The 22,271-nt window shown below is 52.0% G+C and overlaps 3 protein-coding genes across 3 annotated transcripts in view; 2 read left to right on the forward strand and 1 right to left on the reverse strand.

Annotated features, from left to right (window-relative positions):
- Positions 1–4,251, forward strand: part of ROGDI (rogdi atypical leucine zipper) — a 5,689-nt gene extending 1,438 nt beyond the window's left edge. The window contains exons 5-11 of the mRNA XM_007453456.1: positions 684–764; positions 1,544–1,639; positions 2,880–2,978; positions 3,354–3,467; positions 3,543–3,592; positions 3,698–3,824; positions 4,135–4,251. Coding sequence (XP_007453518.1) covers positions 684–764; positions 1,544–1,639; positions 2,880–2,978; positions 3,354–3,467; positions 3,543–3,592; positions 3,698–3,824; positions 4,135–4,176 — 609 coding nt within the window. The 3' untranslated portion in view covers positions 4,177–4,251. The remainder of the gene's footprint in view (positions 1–683; positions 765–1,543; positions 1,640–2,879; positions 2,979–3,353; positions 3,468–3,542; positions 3,593–3,697; positions 3,825–4,134) is intronic.
- Positions 4,252–5,316: 1,065 nt separating this feature from the next.
- SMIM22 (small integral membrane protein 22) lies at positions 5,317–5,759 on the reverse strand. The gene is made up of 3 exons (XM_007453652.1): positions 5,624–5,759; positions 5,422–5,546; positions 5,317–5,358 (listed from the first exon to the last, which is right to left on the reverse strand). The coding sequence occupies exons 1-3, from the start codon at positions 5,757–5,759 to the stop codon at positions 5,317–5,319; spliced, it is 303 nt and encodes a 100-aa protein (XP_007453714.1).
- A 5,923-nt stretch (positions 5,760–11,682) lies between these two features.
- SEPTIN12 (septin 12) lies at positions 11,683–22,039 on the forward strand. The gene is made up of 10 exons (XM_007453457.1): positions 11,683–11,687; positions 12,039–12,222; positions 14,664–14,789; positions 14,868–14,949; positions 16,566–16,703; positions 16,840–16,957; positions 17,054–17,149; positions 20,884–20,980; positions 21,685–21,736; positions 21,820–22,039. The coding sequence occupies exons 2-10, from the start codon at positions 12,060–12,062 to the stop codon at positions 22,037–22,039; spliced, it is 1,092 nt and encodes a 363-aa protein (XP_007453519.1). The 5' UTR covers positions 11,683–11,687; positions 12,039–12,059.
- The last annotated feature ends 232 nt before the right edge of the window (positions 22,040–22,271 follow it).

Raw genomic sequence — 22,271 nt, forward strand, 5'->3', positions numbered from 1 at the left:
GGACCCAGAAGAGAAGAGCGTGGGGGCCTCCTGCTTATCCCAGCTCTGCCGCCAGCCAGCTGTGTGACTCTGGGCAGGATCCTTGACCTCTCTGGGCCTCAGTTTCCTCGTTTGTAAAATGACACCCTCCCTAACCCGCTCATGAGATTGGTGTGTGGCTTCAGTGACAGGTGCAGGAAGGGGGAAGGAATGCTTTGCACACAGCGCTACCTGGCCCTACCTGGATTCTGGGCCCCAGGAAGCGTGGGCATTGGCAGGAGTAGGCTGGCCCCACATCAAAGTGCAGTCAGCCAACATCTGAGCTCCAGCTGCACTTGACCCTGTGGCAGGTGCCAAGGCCTGGAGGAAGGTCCCTCTCCTCGGGTGGGCGTTCCGTCACTTGGCATGTACACGTTTCCCGTTTGCCCACAACTACACGCCTCCTCCCAGACGAAGCCGCCTTCCCCTTTCTTGACTCTTTACCCTTTCACTTCTCGTGGTTCCTCTTGGGCCTGAATTCCTGTTTCCTGACCTCCCTGTTCACTCCCCAAATGGCCAGGGTGTTGAAAGGCCCTCTGCTCCATGTAGTGGCTGTGGCCTGAGCCACTGTACACACCCCATTTCTGCCCCCGGCTCAAGGGCTCAGAGTGGCCAAAAGCAGGAGGGCATCCTTCTGCCCAGCTTATCCCACTCTTGCCTATCAGGACGTGAACCTGAAGATGCCCAGGAACAACCAGCTGCTGCACTTTGCCTTTAGGGAGGACAAGCAGTGGAAGCTGCAGCAGGTAACCGGGCCCTTCCCCAGCCACGACTCAGGGGCACAAGGGCAGGCAGGGGCAGTCCCTTGCAGCACTGAGGCCTCCTGGGCTGGCCACTGTGGGGACCTGCAGGCGCAGCAGGCTTGGGAAGGTGTTTCCTATCAGCACAGCTGTGGTGGGCAGTGCCTGGTCTCCTAGTCTGTCCTATGTGTAGGCCCCCAGCCCAGCAGGAGCTACAGGGATGCCCTGAACAAGTCACTCCCTGCCCAGAGCTTCCAGCGGCTTCCCCTGGCTCTGGGAGACCAAGTCCATGCTTCCTAACAGCACCTATGTGATTGGGCCTGGTTTCTGCCCCCTCCTTCTCTCCTCTCACTGGCCACCATCTGTTTCCACCTCAGGGCCTTTGCTCGGGCTTGTCCTCTGCCTGGAGTCCACTCCCTCAGGTTTTCTCATCACGCGAGCGTCAGCTCAAGAGTCGCTTCCCTGGAGCCTGTCCCTCACCGCCCTCATCACCCTGCTTGTTTCTTTGTGCAAGTTGCGCCGTCTGTTATCTTGTGCCTTTACTCTATTATGCTCTGTCCTCCTTTGGAAAGTGAGCCACATGAGGCCAGGGACCAAGCCTGACTCACAGCACCCAGCCAGGGCCTGGCCCGAAGGCAGCACCCACCCTGCCCCTCCTAGGAGGATAGGCCCTCAGGGTGGGGGCCCCCGTAGGCTAGGGCCCCCAGGGACGTGGCTGCTGTGAGGCTGGCTCCTCTCCCTGCCGAGGCCCAGCCCACTAACTGCTCATTGGGTGCTGTTTTTAGATCCAGGACGCCAGGAACCACGTGAGCCAAGCCATTTACCTCCTTGCCAACCGGGAGGAGAGCTACCAGTTCAGGACAGGAGCAGAGGTCCTCAAGGTGAGCTGCCCGTAGGGCTGGGAGAGCCAGGTTCCCTGACCTCTGACTGGGCCCCTGGAGAGCTCTGCCCCTACGTTCTCAGGTGTAGCCGATGGTTGACCCTTCACCTCTCAGTGTATACGTGTTCATCCAGCCACAGCTGAAAGGCTCACAGCCCAGGCTCCAGAAACAGACCTGGGCTCTGATACCAGGTCCCCCACTATGAGCTGTGCAACCTCAAGTCACTTACTTAGCCATTCTGTGCCTCAGTAGCCTCACCTGTAAAAGGGGGACAAGCTGTAGTGACTGCCAATCGTGGTGAGGCAGGTAAAGTGGCCTCTAGTAAACGCTTGGTAAACAGTAGCTACAGGTTTTAGTACCAGCAACAGAAAAACTTTTGTAATTAACAAAGTGAATTCATGTGGTGTGAAGAGACAAGATGGGCTCAGATGCCCTGAGTTCATGCTTTAGCTCTGCCCCTGACTTGCTGTGTGTCCTCAGGTGGTTCACCTATCCTCTCTGGACCTCATGAAAATTTGAAACCAGATGGACTAAGGTCTCTCTCAGAACTGTGACCACTCTCTGGGGTGTAATGTGCAGCCCCCATGCCTCCACCCAGTAATTTTGCCTTCCCCTGGAGCCAGGTGACCCCAGCACCATGGCAACAGCTGGATGAATAGCTGGAAGCCGTGGAAACTGGGGCTCTGAGTTCAAGCCAAAGCTTTGCTCCTTGACAAAGGGAAGGGATGAGTGCAGATGGTTCCACTGTTCCCTAGCTGTGTGACCTTAACCCTTTGGAGCCTCAGTTTCCTCACCTGTGAAAATGGGGCTGATGTCTACCATAAGGCCTCAACTTAGCCATCCCAGTTCTTCCTTGAGGAAGCCCTCCCTGGCCCCTTGCACCCAAGCTGAATTAGGGTCCCTTCTTCTAAGCTCCTTCATTGCCTGTACCCTCATCCACCACACCCTAATGCCCCTGGGACTAACTTTTGGGATCTTCTATTCCCCATTGGACCAATACCCAGGATCCCATGCAGTAGAACCTTCTGTCCTGCCCCTGACCCCCAGCTGGAGCCCAATTACCTGCATCTTTAACAAGCCCCCTGCTGCAGGGGTTCGGGCCCTGAGACTGTGACCTCCAGGGAAGGAGCTAGGAGCTACCATAATTTTGTTGCTACTGGCACAGGGGTGGGGAGGGGGAGGGGATCAGGACCAGGCCCCGCTGCCCTCACAGCGGCTGTGACCAGCCCCCTTCCCCCAGCTGATGGATGCCGTGATGCTGCAGCTGACCAGAGCCCGAAACCGGCTCACCACTCCAGCTACCCTCACCCTGCCTGAGATCGCTGCCAGCGGCCTCACGGTCAGTGGTGCTTCAGGCCGGCCTCTGCTCCAGGAGAGGCGGTCCCCACAGAGGGGCCCAGCTCGTGCCCGGGAGGGACACAGGGGTGCCAGGAGGTCCTGCAAGCCCCAAATTGTCGACAGAGTCCTATGTGCAGTTTTCTGGGATGGGTCCTTGGCTTCCATTCTGCATCCCCCAGATATGTACCCCCCTGATCGGGATCAGTGGGTCCCAAGCCCAGTGGTGCAGGAAGCTATCTGTGGTACCTGAGAAGACACTGGAAACCCCAGTCCATGGGATGGGGACTGGGAGTCCCCAGGGTGGTTGGAGGGGCGGGCGTGAGATGTGCCTGCTCAGCCCTCATCCCCCTTGCCTGCCCGGCCCCCCTCCCCACAGCGGATGTTCGCCCCCGCCCTGCCTTCCGACCTGCTGGTCAACGTCTACATCAGCCTCAACAAGCTCTGCCTTACCGTGTACCAGCTGCATGCCCTGCAGCCCAATTCCACCAAGGTGAGCACCCCACCCACCCCACCCCTGCCCGCCCTAGGCCCCAGGCCTGACCCAGTCTTATGTTCTTCTGCCTAGAACTTCCGCCCAGCCGGAGGTGCCGTGCTTCACAACCCCGGGGCCATGTTGTAAGTACGCTGCCTGGGAGGGGTCCCTGGAGCGCCCTCTGCTCGTCAGGGGATGGGGTCCTGGCCAGCTGAACTGCCCTCAGGGACCCTCCCATCTCCCCGCAGCGAGTGGGGTGCACAGCGTCTGGAGGTGAGCCACGTGCACAAGGTGGAGTGTGTGATCCCATGGCTGAACGATGCCCTCGTCTTCTTCACCGTCTCCCTGCAGCTCTGCCAGCAGCTCAAGGATAAGGTGGGAACATGAGGGGTGGTCAGGGCCGGGCTGGGCCTCACGCAGATTAGGCCAGCCAAACAGCAGGTTGTTTAGCCCCTTCTTTTTTGGGGCGGCACACCTCTAAAGGGCCCCCTAATCTTAAGATCTGTCGTACCCTCTGCACACCCCAAACAGGTGGGCCATGGTGTTGCTTGGCAACAGTATCCTCTTCCTGACACATGGCCCTTGGATGACCTTCAAATCTCACCTGGGTCACAGAGGGTGCAGCAGGGGCCAGATCCCCTAGCACCACCACTCACCATGTTCCCCCATCTCCCTCCTTCCCCAGATCTCTGTGTTCTCCAGCTACTGGAGCTACAGGCCTTTCTGAACAGAGCGCCCAAGAGCCTGTCCCCTGGGAATGGCCCCTGCCCAGGGAGTCCCTGTTCCACACACACACACACACACACAGTGCCAGCCAGAGCTCTCTCTCACACACACACACACACACACACACACAGTGCCAGCCAGAGCTCACACACACACACACACCCACACACACACACACACACACAGTGCCAGCCAGAGCTCTCTCTCACACACACACACACACACACACACACAGTGCCAGCCAGAGCTCTCTCTCACACACACACACACACACACACACACACACACACACACACACACACACACACACACACACAGTGCCAGCCAGAGCTCGGCACTGCGGGCTATTTATTTCCCTCTTCACCCTGCCCTGCCTGTCACATCTGCACAGGTGGGACTGAACACTGGACCCACTGGGAGGAAGTGACACTGGCGTGCTTTTTGTTTTGAATGAGGGAGGTCAGGAAGGCGGAGCTTCAAGGTAGTCTGTAGTCCAAGCCCTGCCCTCGCCCCAAGGCAGGAACCTTTGGACTCAGGCTGGGGCCAGGCCCAGGGCTCTCCTTCCTCCCCTCTTCGCAGCCTGTCCTCCAGGATGGCAAGGGGCAGCCACACACCCCCTCCCACTGGAGCCTGAGGAGTGGGTGGTGGCCCTAAGCTCTGAGTTGGGGGGGAAGGAGGACAGAAGCTGCCCACCATGAGCTGTAGTGCCCTTGACTGTGTTTGCTTGGCAACCCTGGCAGGGCCTTCAAGAAATAAAGATCATCTGACTTTGCCTGGAGCCCTTCTGTCTGTCTTGTCTGTCTGTCTGTCTGTCTGAGTAGGGACTTGGCCAGGGGTCCCTGATAGTCAGGAGCTGGGCCGAGTACCCAGTGACTGAACCCCTGCCCTCCAAGGGGCCGAATGGGATAGTGAATGGGCAGCCGCTGGGTGGCTGCAGCACGTCACCCGAGGTCTCCTGGTGACAGTCATGCCATCTGAAGGTTGTGAGGGACACAGGGGGCATCTGGATGAAGCAGTGGGGGCCTACACTGCCCACCCTGACAGGAGGCTCAGAATACACTCCAGACTCAGGCTTTGGCTGAACAAGGCATTGTTATTGCTGCCCAGCAGGACAAAGGCAGGGGAGCAAGGACTCTCCACATTAAGGCTCCAGGGCAAGGTTATCAAATCCCCCGGCGTGTTTCTGCAAGAGAGGCACATGGGCTGGTGGCTTTACTCCTCGGCCCCCCGGCCCACCCCACCCCACCGTCACCTTCTCGGCCTGGCCCTGGTGCTCCGGGCTCACCTTCCGGGACCTGGAGGAGTGGCTTTGGCAGCAGCCACAGCAGCAGCAATGGATGCAGACAACCAGCAGCAGGAGTGCCACGACGCCTGCGGGCAGGATGGGTATCCAGATATGGCCCTCGGCCTGGGAGGCTGCCAGGGGCTAGAGGCCAAGCCACACTCACCGAGGAAGACGAGGAAGATGATGAAGGCACCGGTGTCCCACTCGGACTGGAACAGCTGGTGGCTCCACAGTTTCCCCAGCACTTGCTGGGCTGTGGCGCTCAGCTCCTGCTCCACATCCCCCGTTAGCAAGGCCATCTCAGCTGGATGGTCCTGGGAACCGCCTGCTCCAGCCCCCCAGAGGGCCACTTCAGAACTCTGGGGCTGCCGTATCCCTGCCCCCCTGCACTGCAGCCCTGGCCCTGCCCTCCCACACCACCCCTCTTGGCCCCAGCCCCTACCCCAGCCTCTCTTCCACTTCTCTCCTGGCCCTGGCCTGAGCAAGCTCCTCCCCGCCCACTTCCCCCAGCAGCCCCACCCCTGGGCCCCCACCTGCCTTGGAAATCTCCCAGCCAAGCAAGTGCTAGATCCTGGGAATACAGACTACTTCCTGTTTCCGGGTCCACACCACCTGAGGCCTTGGCAACCAGCCCTGCCCCCCACCAGTCCCCCAGGGCCCGTGGTGGCACCGAGGGAGCTCAGGTGAGTCAGCAGGTGTGGGCACGGAAGGAGGAGGCCACAGGCCACTCATTCCAGAGATTTTTCTCAATAGACCAGACAGCCAACCTGGAACACAGCAGACACTCAGCTGCTGTTGCCTTCATGAATGAAGAAAAGACAAGAAAAATGGTGGCAGGTTGGAAGGAGGGAGGGAGGTGAAAAAGAAAGGAGGGGAGGGGAGGGAGATGTTTCTGTTCCACCGCCCTTGCCTGGGCAGTGACTGTGCCTGGCAGCGCAGCAGCAGCCTTTGGGGTCCTTCTCTATTCTAATCCTCAGTGATGCTTGTGAGACGGTGGTTATGGTCGCTCAAATGAGCTCTCTCCCCAGAACTTGGAGCCCAGGGCCCCTGACGCGGCACCTGGAGCTGTCTCGTCTCCCCCTTTTCCCCCAGAGCAGGGGCCAGGCCTGCTAGGCCCTGGGGACCGGCTGTAAATCAGGTGGACACACCTTATCCTTGTGGGGCTTACGGTCTCGCTGGGAAAACATGTTGGCTAATGTTAGGCTCTGTGCCTGATGCTATACAGGCATACTTTACTGCACTTCACAGATGTTGCGTTTTTGATAAATTTAAGGTTTGTGGAAACTTGAGCAAGTCTATTGGTACCATTTTCCAACAGCATTTGGAAACTTTTTCATTTTTATTATATCTGTTACGGCAATCTGTGAGGGGTGATCTTTGATGTTATTATTGTAATTATTTTGGCATTTTTTAGCAAAATAATTTTTAGTCAAGGTACGTACGTTGTCTTTTTTAGACACAGTGCTATTGCCCACTTAATAGACTACAATATAGTGTAAACAACTTTTTTTACATGCACTGGGAAAGCCGTGTGACTCGCTTTTTTGCAATATTCACTTTATTGTGGTGGTCTGGAACTGCACCCACAATATCCCTGAAGGATGTGTGTACCTAATGTATTCCTCATGGAAATCCTAAAGTGGGTATTACTGCTACTCCCATTTTACAGATGTGAAAACTGAGGCCTTGAGAAGTTCAGCAACTAGCTCAGGTCACACATGTATTCATTTCCTGTTCTTGCTATAACATACTACCATAAACTTAGTGGCTTAAAACAATTCAAGTTTATTATCTTACAGTTCTGGAGGTCAGAGTCTAAAATGAGTGGGCAGGGCTGTGTTCCTCCTGAAAGTCCTAGGGGAGAATCAATTCCTCAGCTTTTTTTTTTTCCTTTTAATTTATTTATTTTTGGCTGCATTGGGTTTTCGCTGCTGCGCGCAGGCTTTCTCCAGTTGCAGCAAGCGGGGGCTACTCTTCGTTGCGGTACATGGGCTTCTCATTGTGGTGGCTTCTCTTGTTGCGGAGCACGGGCTCTAGGCGCGCTGGCTTCAGTAGTTGTGGCACTCGGGCTCAGCAGTCGTGGCTTGCGGGCTCTAGGGCACGGGCTCAGTAGTTGTGGCACACGGGCTTAGTTGCTCCACGGTAAGTGTGATCTTCCCGGACCAGGGATCGAACCTGTGTCCCCTGCATTGGCAGGCAGATTTTTTTTTTTTAACATCTTTATTGGAGTATAATTGCTTTACATTGTTGTGCTAGTCTCTGCTGTGCAACAAAGTGAATCAGCCACATGCATACTTATATCCTCATATCCCCTCCCTCTTGCGTCTCCCTCCCACCCTCCCTATCCCACCCCACTAGGTGGTAACAAAACCCTGTGCTATGCGGCTGCTTCCCACTAGCTATCTCTTTTACATTTGGTAGTGTATATATGTCAGTGCTACTCTCTCACTTTGTCCCAGCTTACCCTTCCCCCTCCCCATGTCCTTAAGTCTACTCTATGCGTCTTTACTCCTGTACTGCCCCTAGGTTCTTCAGAACCTTTTTTTTTTTAGATTCCATATATATGTTAGCATACGGTATTTGTTTTTCTCTTTCTGACTTACTTCACTTTGTATGACAGATTCTCCGTCCATCCATCTCACTACAAATAACTCCATTTCTTTTTATGGCTGAGTAATATTCCATTGTATGTATGTGGCAGGCAGATTCTTAACCACGGTTCACCAGGGAAGTCCCAGTTCCTCAGCTTTTCCAGCTTCTAGAGGCCACCCACCCACATTCCTTCGTTCATGCCCCACCCCCATCACTTCCACTTCTGCTTCCATCACACCTTCTCTGGCTCTGCTCTTCCTGCCTCCCTCTTATAAGGACCCCCATGATTACACTGGCCCACAGGATAATCTCCCCATCAGAATCCTTAATCACATCTGCAAAGTCCCTTTTGCCACATAAGGTAACATATTCACAGGTTCCCAGCGATTCGGATGGGAACTCTTTGGTCACCATGATTCTTCCAACCACAACTAGTGAGCAGAGAAGTCTGAACTGGAACCCAGGCGTCAGATCCCAGAGCCCTTGACCACCATGTAATACAGTCTCCTGTGCTGGGATCCCCATCTTACACCCTCCATCCCCTCCATTCCTGTTCTGAGATCTCAGATTCCTGTTGCCCAGGGAGGGTAACTTTGAAATGACTGTTCTATTGCAAAAGGGGGTAGAGACGCAGCCACTGGGGAAAACGGTCCCTTGAATAGTTACGCATAGTCTTATCATAAGACCCAGCGATTCCACTCCTAGATATATATACCCAAGAGATTAAATCATGTCCACGCCAAAACTTGTACACAAATGTTCACAGCAGCAGTTTTCATAATAGCCAAAAAGTGAAAACACCCCAAAATATCCACAAACTGGTGAATGAATAAACACATTATGGTCTCTCCATGTGGTGGAATATTATTCAGCCATGAAAAGGAACAAAGCACTAACATGCTACAAAGTGGATGAACCTTGAAAACATGATGCTGAGTGAAAGAAGGACAAAAGGCCACATAGTATGTGACTCCGTTTATATGAAATGTCCAGAATAGTCAAATCCATAGAGACAGAAAGTAGTGTTTGCCAGGGGCAGGGGGATGGGGATAGGGTGCTTAGTGGTAATGGAATTTCCTTTAGGGGTGATGAACATGTCTTGGAACTAGGTAGCGGTGGCAGATTTGCAACATTGTGAACATATCAATACTAAATGCCACTGATCTGTTCACATTAAAATGGCTAGCAGTTAATTTTTATGTTCTGTGAATTTTACCTCAGTTGAAAAATAAAAAGCGGGGAGGGGGATGGTTTAACGACTGTGGCCCCTACCCACCCCTTGGCCTGACCGAGTGGGCAGGAGCCAGTCCTCTCCTCTCCCCACTGACCCTCAGTCTTCCTGTCCAGATGCCCAGGTGCCTCATTTCTTGTTTATTCTCATTAAAGAAAATCTGGGATATTCCAAGTCATTAAAAGACAGAAAGCACCCATAGAGCCCCTTGGACCTAAGCAGAGCAATGATGGGATAGAGGCCATGGCAGGATGCATTTCAGGACAGTCAGACCTCGGACTTGGATCTTGCTCCCAGCCCTTAACACCCACCCGTGTGTGACCGAAGGCCCACCCCCGTCCCCTCTCTGCCTCAGTTTCCTCATCTGTAAAGTGGGTGTATGGAGAGTATTTCCCCCTCCTCAGGCTGCTGAGGATTGAATGGAATAATTGATGTAAACACTCCCTTGGCACAATGAATGCACTAAATGGTTTGTGTATTACTCTCACTCAACCTGTGGGTACGATTCCCTCCAGTCTTGATTCTTTGGATACATTGGGTTCACCTGCCATCCACACTCTGATCACTTTACCCTTGGCTTTCCCCAGTCCACATGGCCAAGAGCGCCTTGAATGGTCCTGCTTTCTGCAGACCTGATCCTCCAGTCTGCAGTCCCTGTGGGCATCTTCCCCCCAGGTTTCCAGATCCTACATCACTCACGCGTGACACCTCTCCTGGAGAAAGTGTTTTCTGGGCATAGAGGCTTATTTCCTTAGGAGACATTCCCAGAGACGGAATCTCCTCCCGTGCAAGGTGGGTCTCCGGGTCAGCAGCGCTGTTTGGTCACCCGCACAGGACGTTCTCATCTGCGTTGATGAGGAGGCCAGCCTTGCCATGTCCCTCAAGAGCTGTGGCGTAGATTGAGAGAGTTCAACAGGAATGGCACGCGTTCAGGGCAGGCTCTGCCCAGGGTCCTGCCCAGCCCCCATCCTGGCCTCCAAGCCTGGAAAGTGAAGTTTAAGCCTCTGTCTTCAGATGTGTAGAAAGTGGGGGAGCAGAAGGGCATGGGCAGGGAGGGACAGAGGCTGCTGGGGCTCAGGACAGTTGAGCTGAGCAGATCGGGCAGAGTTGCTGAGTCCTGGTGGGCAGAGTGGGGGCGGCAAACCACCACCTGCTTTTGTAAATAGTCTGACACATAGCCACTCCTGTCCATCTACTTGTGGCTGCTTTCCCACTGCAATGGCAGAGCCGAAGAGTAGTTGCAACAGAGATCTTATGATTAGCAAAACTTAAAATCTATACTATCTGGCCTTTTACAGAAAACATATGCCAACATCTGAAACAGAGGATTGCTTAGGGCTTGCAAACTCAGGTGCCAGGAAACAGGTGAGAACGAAATAACTGAGTGAGATGAACTTGGTATAGGAAACATCTTATTAGGGAGACATTAGGGAGGGGTGAGGGCTATGGCAAACGGGAGAGCACGTAGCCCATCTAAAGGGGGCAGCTAGGGAGTTCCCGGGTGGTCCAGTGGTTAGGACTTGGCGCTTTCACTGCCAGGGCCCGGGGTTCAATCCCTGATCAGCAAACTAAGATCCTCCTGCAAGCTGCGTGACGTGGCCAAAAAATAAATTTAAGAAAAAGAAAAGAGGGCAGCTTGTGTCATCTGTAGGCTGGACCCAGAGTTGCCAAGGCTTATAATCTCTAAGATACACCAGAAATCTAGAGGTTTGTGTGAACAAGAAAAGAGGCTGCAGAGGGTGAGCATGTGGACACAGAACCCAGCCCTGCCACTTCCTCACTGTGTGACCTTGAACCACTCACTGGACTCTCTGATCTGTAAACTGAGGGGTAGTAGCTGCACTTACTTCACAGGGCTCTGATGATTATTAACAAGTTAACATCCTAGGGCTCCTAAAACAGTGTTGTGCACAGACAAAACTCTGGCTATATTGGCAATTTAAAACACTACGATGCCAACAATGGACGGACCAAAGAAAACACATGGATGTTGTACTTTCTGGCCATGGGTCACAGGTTTGCTTCCCCAACAGAGTGGTTAAGGGGCATGAACTTGGAAGCAGAGGGACTGGCTGCTGCCCAGAGCTGCCACTTACCAGCTAAGTGACCTTGGGCAAAGTTGCTTCCCCCGGGGCGGGGGCAGGGGGTTCCTGTCTATAGAACTAGGCCGGGGTCATTGTGAGGGTTATAGGGCAGTGACCCGAAAGGGCCTGGTGGAGTAGCTTACCTGTCCCTGTTCTCAGCCCCCTGCTGCAGAGGAGCCCCCAGGTGGGGTCACAGGAAGGGGGTGGAGCTCATGTTCTTCAGTTAACTGTCACCCTCTCCCCTCCCCCTCAGCACATAACCAGGGTCTGCCAGGACAGGGCAGCCCCCCAAGGCTCCCACAGGGATCCAAGGCCACCAGGTGCCACATGAGGCTGCTTCTCTCCCTCTCTGTCCCCCATGGGTCCAGCCCCTGAGTTTTGCCAGGCCAGCCACACTCTGCTGCGGGAGAGTCTGAGTGGGGAGAGACAGATCCCTGGGGCTGGTGCATATCAGAAAGCGGGTTCAGTCTCCCCCGAGAGGCAGCTCCCCCAGGCACCCCTCGACAAACCCCGTGGGCAGCGGGGACTTGGGGGGTGCGTAGGTGAGGGGGCATGAAGTACGGGAGTGCCTGGGAGCAGGTCTCAGTAGCCAGGATTCAGAAATGAGAACCCGGGTGGTCCCCCTCTGGAGCCCCAGCGACCCCCTTCTCCCCACCCCACCTGGATGACAGGCATCGTTGTTCCTCAGCCCCATGGACCCCCTGAGGCAGTCCCCCTCCCCCAGCTCGTCACGGGCCTCCAGCCCGAGGACCCTACCCTGCGAGATGCTTGGTTACGTGGGCATCGAGGCCGTGCTGGACCAACTGAAGATCAAGGCCATGAAGATGGGGTTTGAGTTCAACATCATGGTCGTTGGTGAGTGAAGGGCCTCGGGCTCACAGGAGGACAGACCAATGGACACCACCCTGTGGGCCTGGACCTATCGCCTCTCGGAGCCTCAGCCTCCCCATCTGTAAAGTGGGCCTGATAGTCATACCTCACAAGAGTGTTGTAGGTGGAAATCTGGGAAACACTGAATTGTGAAAAGACAAAAATCACCGTGAAGCCCCAACCAAACGCAAACAAAGCAATAAAAGGGGAGGCCATGTGTGGCAGGAAGTAGGGAACACCAGACTCATCCTGGTCCCAGGCCTTAACAACCCCCAGTGTGTGACCCGGGGGCAGGGCCTCTGACCCCTCGCTGCCTCAGTTTCCTCATCTGGCTTAGCACAGTGCCTGGCATCTAGGAAGTTCCCCATGGGTCAGTTTTAACTGGAATTGTATTTTTATATATGCAAAATTAATGTTGTGGGTCAAAAACTACACTTCTCACAAAATAAACTGGATATAATGGAACATAAAATGTCAGAGTGTGTAGCACCAACTAAGGGCATTATTCTAAGGTGGGGGTACCCAACAGAAATGTCATAGAAGGGGACTTCCCTGGCAGTCCAGTGGTTAAGACTCTGCACTTCCACTTCTGGAGGCCCGAGCTCAATCCCTGGTCAGGGAACTAGGATCCCACATGCCACGTAGCGTGGCCAAAAAAAAAAAAGAAAAGAAAAGAAATGTCATAGGAGCCACATGCATAATTTTAAATTCCCTAGTAGCTTCCTTTAGAAAAGTAAAGAGAAACAGGACAACTTACTTTTAATCGTCTTTTTTACTTAAACCAATACATTCCAAAAATACTATCATCTCGACATGTAATCGATATAAAACATTATTCATGAGATCATTTACGTTTTTGTCATAACAAGTCTGCAAAATATGGTTTATTCTTTTACACCAACAGCACATCTCAGTTCAGATTGGTGTATGGCCATACTGCCAGTGGCAATAGCCAGGTGTGGCTCCTATATTGGATAACACAGCCCAAAGGACAATTTCAGTTCTTTTTTAATTTTTTAAATTTTATTTATTTGTTTATTTTTGGCCGCATTGGGTCCTCGTTGCTGCGTGTGGGCTTTCTCTCTGGTTGCGGTGAGCAGGGGCTACTCTTCACTGAGGTGCGCGGGCTTCTCATTGCAGTGGCTTCTCTTTGTTGTGGAGCATGGGATCTAGGCACATGGGCTTCAGTAGTTGTGGCTCGCGGGCTCTAGAGCGCAGGCTCAGTAGTGGCGCACTGGCTTAGTTGCTCTGTGGCAGGTGGGATCTTCCCAGACCAGGGCTCAAAACTGTGTTGCCTGCATTGGCAGGCAGATTCTTAACCACTGCACCACCAGGGAAGTCCCAGTTTCAGTTTTAGACACAAAAGTGTGTCCTGCCCTGTGATGTAGGATGTTTACTACTGCAGGGCGTGGTCCGCGGAGTTTGAGAACCCTGCACAGCAGGGAGAATGGACCATCTACAAGCTCAGGCAGCATAGGGGAATCTCACTGAAAGAAGCCAGACATGAAAGAGCACGTGCTGTATGATTCCCCAAGTAGAGGGCGGGCAGCGCTGCTCCCTACCGATGATGTCAGGAGAGTGGCTGTCCCTGGAGCTGTGTTAACAGTTACTGCGAGGAGGCAGGAGTGGTCTTGGGCGGAGCTGTGTGTTCTGTCTCTTTATCTGGTGCTGCATACATGGGTGGTTTAATTTGTAAAAATGCGTTGACCTGCCCATCAACAGATGAATGGATAAACACAGTGTGGTCTATCCACCCAATGGAATATTATTTAGCCATGAAAAAGTATGAAGTTCTAGCACATGCAACAGTGTGGCTGACCCTTGAAAGCATTATGCTGAGTGGGAGCAGCCAGATACAAAAGGACAGTTATTGCAAGATTCCATTTATATGAAATGTCCAGGGAATTCCCCAGAGGTCCAGTAGTTAGGACTTGGCACTTTCACTGCCTAGGGCCCGGGGTTCCATCCCTGGCTGGGGAACTAAGATCCCATAAGCCAAGTGCCGTGGGCAAAAAGAAAAAAGAAATGTCCAGAATAGGCAAATCCATAGATAGAAAGCAGATTAGTGGTTGCCAGGGGTTGGGGGGAGGGGGAATGAGGAGTGAGTGCCTAATGGATATAGAGTTTCTTGCTGGGGTGACGAAAATGTTTTGGAGCTAGATAGGGGTAGTGGTTGCACAACACTGTGCATGTACCCAATGCCACTGAATTGTACACTTTCAATGGTTAATGTTAATTTTTTATTATATGAATTTTGCCTCAATAAAAAATGGGGGAAGGCATTGAGCTGGAGACTTATGATAATACGTGCTTTTCTGTATTTGTTATACTTAGAAAACAGTTTACTTTCTAAAACAATTTATTTAAGAATTTCAGAAACATGCCTAACGCATCCACAGTTGTTGCTGCCGTGTGATTACTCACAGGACAGAGCGGGCTGGGCAAGTCCACCATGGTGAACACACTCTTCAAGTCCAAGATGTGGAAGTCCACCATGCCGGGCCTGGGGGTGCCCACACCCCAGACACTGCAGCTGCAGTCTGTGACCCACGGTGAGTGAGCACCCCCTCACCCCACCCCCACCCCACCCACCCAGGCCCACTCTCAGCCCCTCTGCTCTCCCCCTACAGTCATCGAGGAGAGCGGCGTGAAGCTTAAGCTGACAGTGACTGACACACCCGGCTTCGGGGACCAGATCAACAACGACAAGTGGTGGGTCCTGGCGGGGAGGTGGGAAGGACAGAGCCCTGGCTGCTCCTGCCCCTGCCCCTCCAGTCTCTGGGAAACATCCAGGCCTGGAGCCACCTGGCTGTGGCATCTTTGAGGCTCAGTTTACTCGTCTGTACAGTGGGTGTGTGCAACTCTCCTCCCAAGATCAAAGGGAGTTAAGTATGTAAAGGTCTTAGCTTGCTGCCTGGAAGCACTCGATAGAGGCTATGGTATGGCAGGGGGATAGAAGCCCACACTCCAGAGTCAGGACCCCTGGGTTTGACCACTTCCCAGCTGTATAACCTGGGCCTGGCCACACAAGCTTTCTGAGCCTCCTCTTCCTTCTTCGTAACTTGGGGATGACATCCCCTTTGCAGAGTTGTTCTAGGCTCTCAAGGAGATGAAACACAAACACACACACACACACACACACACACACACACACACACACACACAGTCGGGACTGGCTGCACAACTTGTGGGAGCCCTTATTCAAAAATTACTAAGGGGCTTCCCTGGTGGCGCAGTGGTTGAGAGTCCGCTTGCCGATGCAGGGAACACGGGTTCGTGCCCCAGTCGGGGAAGATCCCACATGCCACGGAGAGGCTGGGCCCGTGAGCAATGGCCGCTGAGCCTGTGCGTCTGGAGCCTGTGCTCCGCAACGGGAGAGGCCACAACAGTGAGAGGCCCAAGTACCTCAAAAAAAAAAAAATTACTGAGAATTGTAAGACCACACCCACAGAGCATTCAGCCCTGCGTGGGCCCTTCTTGGTTCAGAGCCCTAGGTGCCGGCTCCATCCACACTCCCACGAAGCCAGCCCTGCACACAGCACCTCACTGAGCACTTAGTATGTGCAAGCTCTGTTCTAGACACAGGGATACAGCAATGAACAGAACTGATGAACATCTTTGTCTCCATGAAATGTATATTGTCATGGGTGTGGGGAGGCAAACAGTGAACAAAATTAATCAGTTTTGTGGAGGGTGAACCTGAACTCTTTATCACCAACACAGGACACTTTCTGGGAGTGAAAGGGGGATGGAGCTGTAGTTGGTGGGGGAGTGCAGTTTTAAGCAGAGTGATCAAGGCAGAGGGCGGCAGGTGCAAAAGCCTTGAAGTGGGGGTGGGGTAGGAGGGGAGGCAGAGCTCAGCAGTGGGATGGGGTAGGGACTTGTAGGGCAACATAAGGACTTTGGCTTTTCTTTGGCCACTGGAGGCTGAGCAGAAAAAGGATCTTTTTGGCCGCTGTGTTGACAATAGCCCTGTGGGGGGAAGGGACCCTGGCAACAATTGGGAGAGAGTCCCTGGTGGTTTGAACCAGGCTGCGGCAATTTCTCTCCTTTAATGCTCACTCCTCCCCTACAAAGTAGGTGCTCTCTTACTGTCCCAATTTTACGGAAGAGGAAGCTGAGGAAGAGGAATCAGGGGTGTCTCTGAAGATGCAGGGGTGTGGGGGGTTGGTACTTGGGTGATCAAGGGCCTCAGGTTGTGTGGGACTGAAATTCCTGTGTCCCAGGCAAACGGGGCGATTGGTCATCCTAAGGGGACAGCACCCAGAGGACCTAGGTTGAGGGGGGCTCCTGGCAAGGTTCTGAGGCTGAGCCATCTCCCACCCCAGCTGGGACCCCATCCTGGGCTACATCAATGAACAGTACGAGCAGTACCTGCAGGAGGAGATCCTCATTACCCGGCAGCGACACATCCCCGACACCCGAGTGCACTGCTGCGTGTACTTCGTGCCGCCCACCGGGCACTGGTGAGGTGGCTGAGCCGGTGGGCAGAGGGCCACCTGCGTGGGGAGGAGAAGAGGAGGAGGAGGGGCCCCCGGGGTGGGCTGCGGGCTGGCACCCGCTCATCGTATGCTCACTGCCATTGCTGCCCCGCCTGAGCAGCCTGCGGCCCCTGGACATTGAGTTCCTGCAGCGGCTCTGCCGGACTGTGAACGTGGTGCCTGTGATCGCCCGGGCCGACAGCCTGACCATTGAGGAGCGAGAGGCCTTCAGGCACAGGGTAATCTGGGCACCTGGGACAAGTCTGGGGTCAGTGGGGGTGTGGAGCGGGGGAGAAGGCACAGGTGGGCTGAGGTCATCTGTGTGTGGTCCCCAGATCCAGGAAAACCTGAAGACTCATGGCATAGAGGTGTATCCACAGAAGTGCTTTGATGAGGACATCAATGACAAGATCCTCAATAGCAAGATCCGGGTAGGAGGCCATGGGAGGTGGGGAGGCTGGTGGGACCAAGGCTGGGTGATGTGCTTCCCACTCATCCTTTCCATCTGAAGATTCGTCTCTCTCTGCAACTTGGGGAAAGTTCATATATTTCTAGCAGGTGTGAATCTCCACTCATCCACAAACTCAAGGTGAGCAAGAAATAGGTCATATCAACAACCCCCAGAATGGGAGAAAATGTTTGCAAATGATATATCTGATAAGGGACTTGTATCCTGAATATATAAAGAACTCTTACAAATCAACAATAAAAGACAAGTACCTCAAGTTAAAAATGGGCAAAGGATTTGAATAGACATTTCCCCAAAGAATTTATACCAATGGCCACTAAGCATATGAAAAATTGTTCAACATCATCAGTCATGAGGGAAATGCAAATCAAAACCACAATAAGATACCACCTCACACCCACTAGGGTAGTTAGTATCAAAATGACACACAATGACAAGTGTTAGTAAGGATGTGGAGAAATTGGAACTTTCACACACTTCTTGTGGAAGTATCAAATGGTGCAGCCATTTTGGAAAACAGTCTGGCAATTCTTCAAGGTTAAACACTAAGTTACTATATGACCCAACAATTCCACTCCCCAAAGAAATGAAAACCTATGTTGACATAAAAACTCATACACAAATGTTCATAGTAGAATTATTTGTAATAGCCAAAAAGTGGAAACATTCCAAATGTCCATTAACTTGTGAATGGATAAACAAATGTGGTCTATCCATATAAGGGAATATTACTTAGCCATAAAAAGGAATAAAGTTCTGATAGATCCTACCCTAACCCTAACCCAATGTGGATAAACCTTGAAAATGTGATGCTAAGTGAAAGGAGCCAGACACAAAAGGCCAAATATTATATGACTCCATTACATGAAATGTCCAGAATAGGCAAATCTATAGAGATAGAAAATAGACCTGTGGTTGCCAGGGGCTGGGAGGTTTAGGGGAAAATGGGGAGTGACTGCTAAAGGGTACGGGCTTTCATTTTGGGGTGATGAAAGTGCTCTGGAGTTAGATTTTGGTGATGGTTGCACAACTTGTGAGAATACTGAAAACTACTGAACTGTACCTCTAAAAGGGCAAATTTTGTGGTATGTAAATTATACTCAGTAAAGTTGAAGAAAGAGAGAGAGGGAGGAAGGAAGGAAGGAAGGGAGGGAGGAAGGAAGGGAGAAAGAAAGAAAAAGAAAGGGGGAGGGGGAGAAAGAAAGGAAATAGCTCACATCTTCATTTTCTCTGAATCAACTGAATTTCACCTCCAAGCCCCCATCTTCCTGTCCTTGTGGTACATTCAATGTCAGTCTGTCTGGATCCTGCAAAGCACCTGGGTGAGGCCTGGGATTCTTCATCCATAGACACCTGGCCTCTACTCCCTCCCCCAGGGACCCTGCTAACCTACACAGCACTTTAGCTTGAATTAGAAAAAGGCAGTAGCTTCCTTCACAGAAGGGAGCCTGCATGGGATTTCAGCCCTACAAAGCCTCATGGTAAGTTACCTTTGTGCAGTGCACAAACTGCACATCTGTACATGGAAGCCCTGCTTCTTATCTGGCATCCGGTTTCTCCACACATTCCCTCTTTCCCCTCCCCATTGGAGCAATGAACAGTATTTCCTGTGAAAGGTTCAAAGAGCCTTGACATTCTGCTTTCTGTCCTGAGGCCAGCAAAGACAGCAGCCTGCTCACAGCTGGAATATTACTGGGGGAAATAAAGGAGAATGTATTCAAATTAACCTCTCAATAAATCATCCAAATATATAACATCTATTGAGGGTCAAATATGGGCTGATGCATAATAAGTGTGCAAGAGACAGTTATTATTATTAGCATCAATTTATTCCCCATCACAACCTAATTCTTAGAAAAACAAACCTACATGCAGCACTTGCCCGTTTAATCTCCACTTCCTGCCACGAATAAGTAAACAACTAGAATTTACAACAGGGCTCAGCAAACTTTTTTTGTGAAGGGCCAGACTATGGTAAGTATTTTAGACTTTGTTGCAATTACTCAACTCTGCTGTAGTAGAATGAAAGCAACATAGACAAGAGTAAATGAATGGCAGGGGCGGTATGCCAATGAACTTGCCTGGTTTGGCCCAGGAACCATAGGTTGCCAGCCCCTCGTTTACAAAATTCTCTCTTTCTTTTTTTTTTCTTTTTAATTTTTTGGCCGCGCCCTGCGGCATGTGGGATCTTCCCCGACCAGGGATCGAACCCATGTGCCCAGTAGTGGAAAGGGCGGAGGCTTAACCACTGGACGGCCAGGGAAGTCCTCTCTCTCTCTTTAAATTTCTTTTATTGAAGTATAGTTGATTTACAACGTTGTGTTAGTTTCTGGTATACAGCAAAGTGATTCAGTTTTATATATATAATGTATATGTATATATATATTTATATATACATGTTTAAAAAAATATATATATATGTGTTCCTTTTCATATTCTTTTCCATTATGGTTTATTACAGGATTTTGAATATAGCTCCCTGTGCTATACAGTAGGACCTTGTTTTTTATCCAGTCTCTATATAGTAGTTTGTATCTGCTAATCCCAAACTCCCAGTCCATCCCTCCCCCACCCCACCCCCTTGACAACCACAAATCTGTTCTCTTATGTCTGTGAATCTGTTTCTGTTTTGTAGATAGGTTCATTTGTATCATATTTTAGATTCCCACATATAAGTGATATCATATAGCATTTGTCTTTCTCTTTACATTTTTTAATAAATTTATTTATTTATTTATTTTTGGCTGCATTGGGTCTCCATTGCTGTGTGCGGGCTTTCTCTAGTTGCCGCGAGCGGGGTCTATTCTTGGTTGCGGTGCACGTGCTTCTCATTGCGGTGGCTTCTCTTGTTGGGGAGCACGGGCTCTAGGCACACAGGCTTAAGTAGTTGTGGCACACAGGCTCAGTAGTTGTGGCTCGTGGGCTAAGAGCACAGGCTCGGTAGTTGTGGCGCACAGGCTTAGTTGCTCCGTGGCATGTGGGTTCTTCCTGGAACAGGGCTTGAACCTATGTCCTCTGCATTGGCAGGCAGATTCTTAACCACTGCGCCACCAGGGAAGTCCCTGTCTTTCTATTTCTGATTTACTTCAACTAGTATGATAATCACTAGGTCCATCCATGTTGCTGCAAGTGGCATTATTTCATTCTTTTTTATGGCTGAGTAATATTCCATTGTATGTATATGTATATATATATGCCATATCTTCTTTATCCATTCAGCTGTCAATGGACATTTAGGTTATTTCCATGTCTTGGCTTTTGTAAATAGTGCTGCTATGAACTAAGAAGTGCACGTGTCTTTTCGAATTATAGTACAAAATTATCTCTTAACCCTCATGATAATGGTTGAAGGTGGTAAGAAATTGGGCATGAGCAGTATTATATCACTAATGTAGCTCTGAGTAACACTTGGTTTCCAAGACTTGTTCTGCTAACCCCTTCATTATGCTAAGCCCAAAATTATGCTTCCCAAACATTCACAGAGCCCTGCATCAGTATTGTCATGACTCCCATTTTACAGATGAGGGAACCGAGGCACACTGATTAGACTTTGTGTCTTCTGACTTCAGATATCTGTGCTCCTTCTATCACTTTCTCTCCCCACAAAGGACAGCATCCTGCAGGTTCCTATCTTAGTGTCTTCTCTCTCCACTTCCCGGGTGGGGCCAACCCTCCGATCTTGTCCCTTCCCTGCAGGAACGGATCCCCTTTGCTGTGGTCGGGGCTGACCGAGAGCACATTGTGAATGGGAGGTGTGTCCTGGGCCGGAAGACGAAGTGGGGCATCATTGAAGGTCAGTGCAAGGGCCCTGGCGAGGGCTCAGGGGAGAACATGTTGAAAAGCCCTGTTGCCTTTGGCATCCTTACACCCACCACAGATCCCAGCACAGGAAACAGACAGACCTGGGATCAGGTTCCTTTGTGCAGCTCAGAAGCCCCGGGCCAGTTCCCTGACCCCCTGGGCCTCAGTTTCCTCACAGTCAAATGGGTATCATTGTAACATCAACCTCATAGGGTGGTTGGAGGGGGCAGAGCCTCTGCTTTGCATGATACCTGGCACCCAGGAGGCACTCTATTCATTCACTAGAATTGATTGTGGGCCTACTATGTGCCGGGCATGCTATGTGGAATTCCTGAAGGGATACAGTGAAAGCGGGACCAATAATGTCCCTGTGCCCACAGAGCTGACCAGACAAGGACAGGTGGGAAAAGCACAGTGAAGGAAATGTGGGATGGGAGGGGGTACCTGAGGGAGCAGAGGAAGGCCCTGCTGATTCAACAGCTGTTTATAGGAGCCACCTGTACCAGGGGCTGGGACACAGCCATGAATGAATGAATGAACTAACAAACAGGAGGTGGGCTAACACAGGGAGACATGTGGGGAAGGGCTGGCAGTGGCAGGGGGTGTGCAGCTTACAGCAGGTGCTTACTCGGTGCTGGCCGAGGGCAGGGTGTGGAACAGAGCCTGCACTCAGGGGTTTGGTGCCGTATCTTGTAGTGGAGAACATGGCTCACTGTGAGTTCCCCCTCCTGAGAGACCTGCTCATCCGGTGAGCATGTGGGGAGCCCGGGGGGCTGCGGGGGCCCTGGAGGATGCCCTGGAAGTCCTGCTGACCTGCCGCCTATCTCCCAGCTCCCACCTCCAAGACCTGAAGGACATCACACACAACGTCCACTATGAGAACTACCGCATCTTCAGACTGAATGAAAGCCACGTGCTGCCCCGAGGGCCCGGCTGGGTGAACCTGGCCCCAGCCCCGGCCTCTGTCCCTGCCCCCGCTGGCCCCCAGGCCACCCCCGGCCCCCCAAAGGTCGGCTGGTGGGCCAAGGACAACTCAGATGAGGAATGCTGAGCACTGGCACATCCTGGGCCCGCGGGGCTCCCCAAGTCCTGGGCAGCCCCCTGACACACACCTGTGTACTAGCGCATATATTAAAGGGTGGACATTGCTTTTTATGAAAAGCTGTGCTTTGAAAACAAAAGGTGTTTTGTAAATGACTTCTTTGAGCTATCCTCAAATAAAAGTATTGTTCTTTTTAAAATAGTGTGAGACTCTCAGGCCCTCAGGAGTCTTAAAGACCTGG

Source organism: Lipotes vexillifer, unplaced genomic scaffold (genome assembly GCF_000442215.2).
Source record: "Lipotes vexillifer unplaced genomic scaffold, Lipotes_vexillifer_v1.1 scaffold914, whole genome shotgun sequence".
NCBI lineage: Eukaryota > Metazoa > Chordata > Mammalia > Artiodactyla > Lipotidae > Lipotes > Lipotes vexillifer.

What these genes read in the sequence shown, in the direction of transcription:
- SMIM22 (XM_007453652.1), bottom strand. Translation starts at nt 5,759, where the DNA reads ATGGCCTTGCTAACGGGGGATGTGGAGCAGGAGCTGAGCGCCACAGCC. An exon ending in CATCTTCCTCGTCTTCCTCG is followed by an intron (nt 5,547 to 5,623) that starts GTGAGTGTGGCT and finishes TCCTGCCCGCAG; the next exon opens with GCGTCGTGGCACTCCTGCTG. An exon ending in GCCAGGCCGAGAAGGTGACG is followed by an intron (nt 5,359 to 5,421) that starts GTGGGGTGGGGT and finishes CCTCTCTTGCAG; the next exon opens with AAACACGCCGGGGGATTTGA.
- SEPTIN12 (XM_007453457.1), top strand. Translation starts at nt 12,060, where the DNA reads ATGGACCCCCTGAGGCAGTCCCCCTCCCCCAGCTCGTCACGGGCCTCC. An exon ending in GTGCCGCCCACCGGGCACTG is followed by an intron (nt 16,704 to 16,839) that starts GTGAGGTGGCTG and finishes CCGCCTGAGCAG; the next exon opens with CCTGCGGCCCCTGGACATTG. An exon ending in GAGAGGCCTTCAGGCACAGG is followed by an intron (nt 16,958 to 17,053) that starts GTAATCTGGGCA and finishes TGTGGTCCCCAG; the next exon opens with ATCCAGGAAAACCTGAAGAC.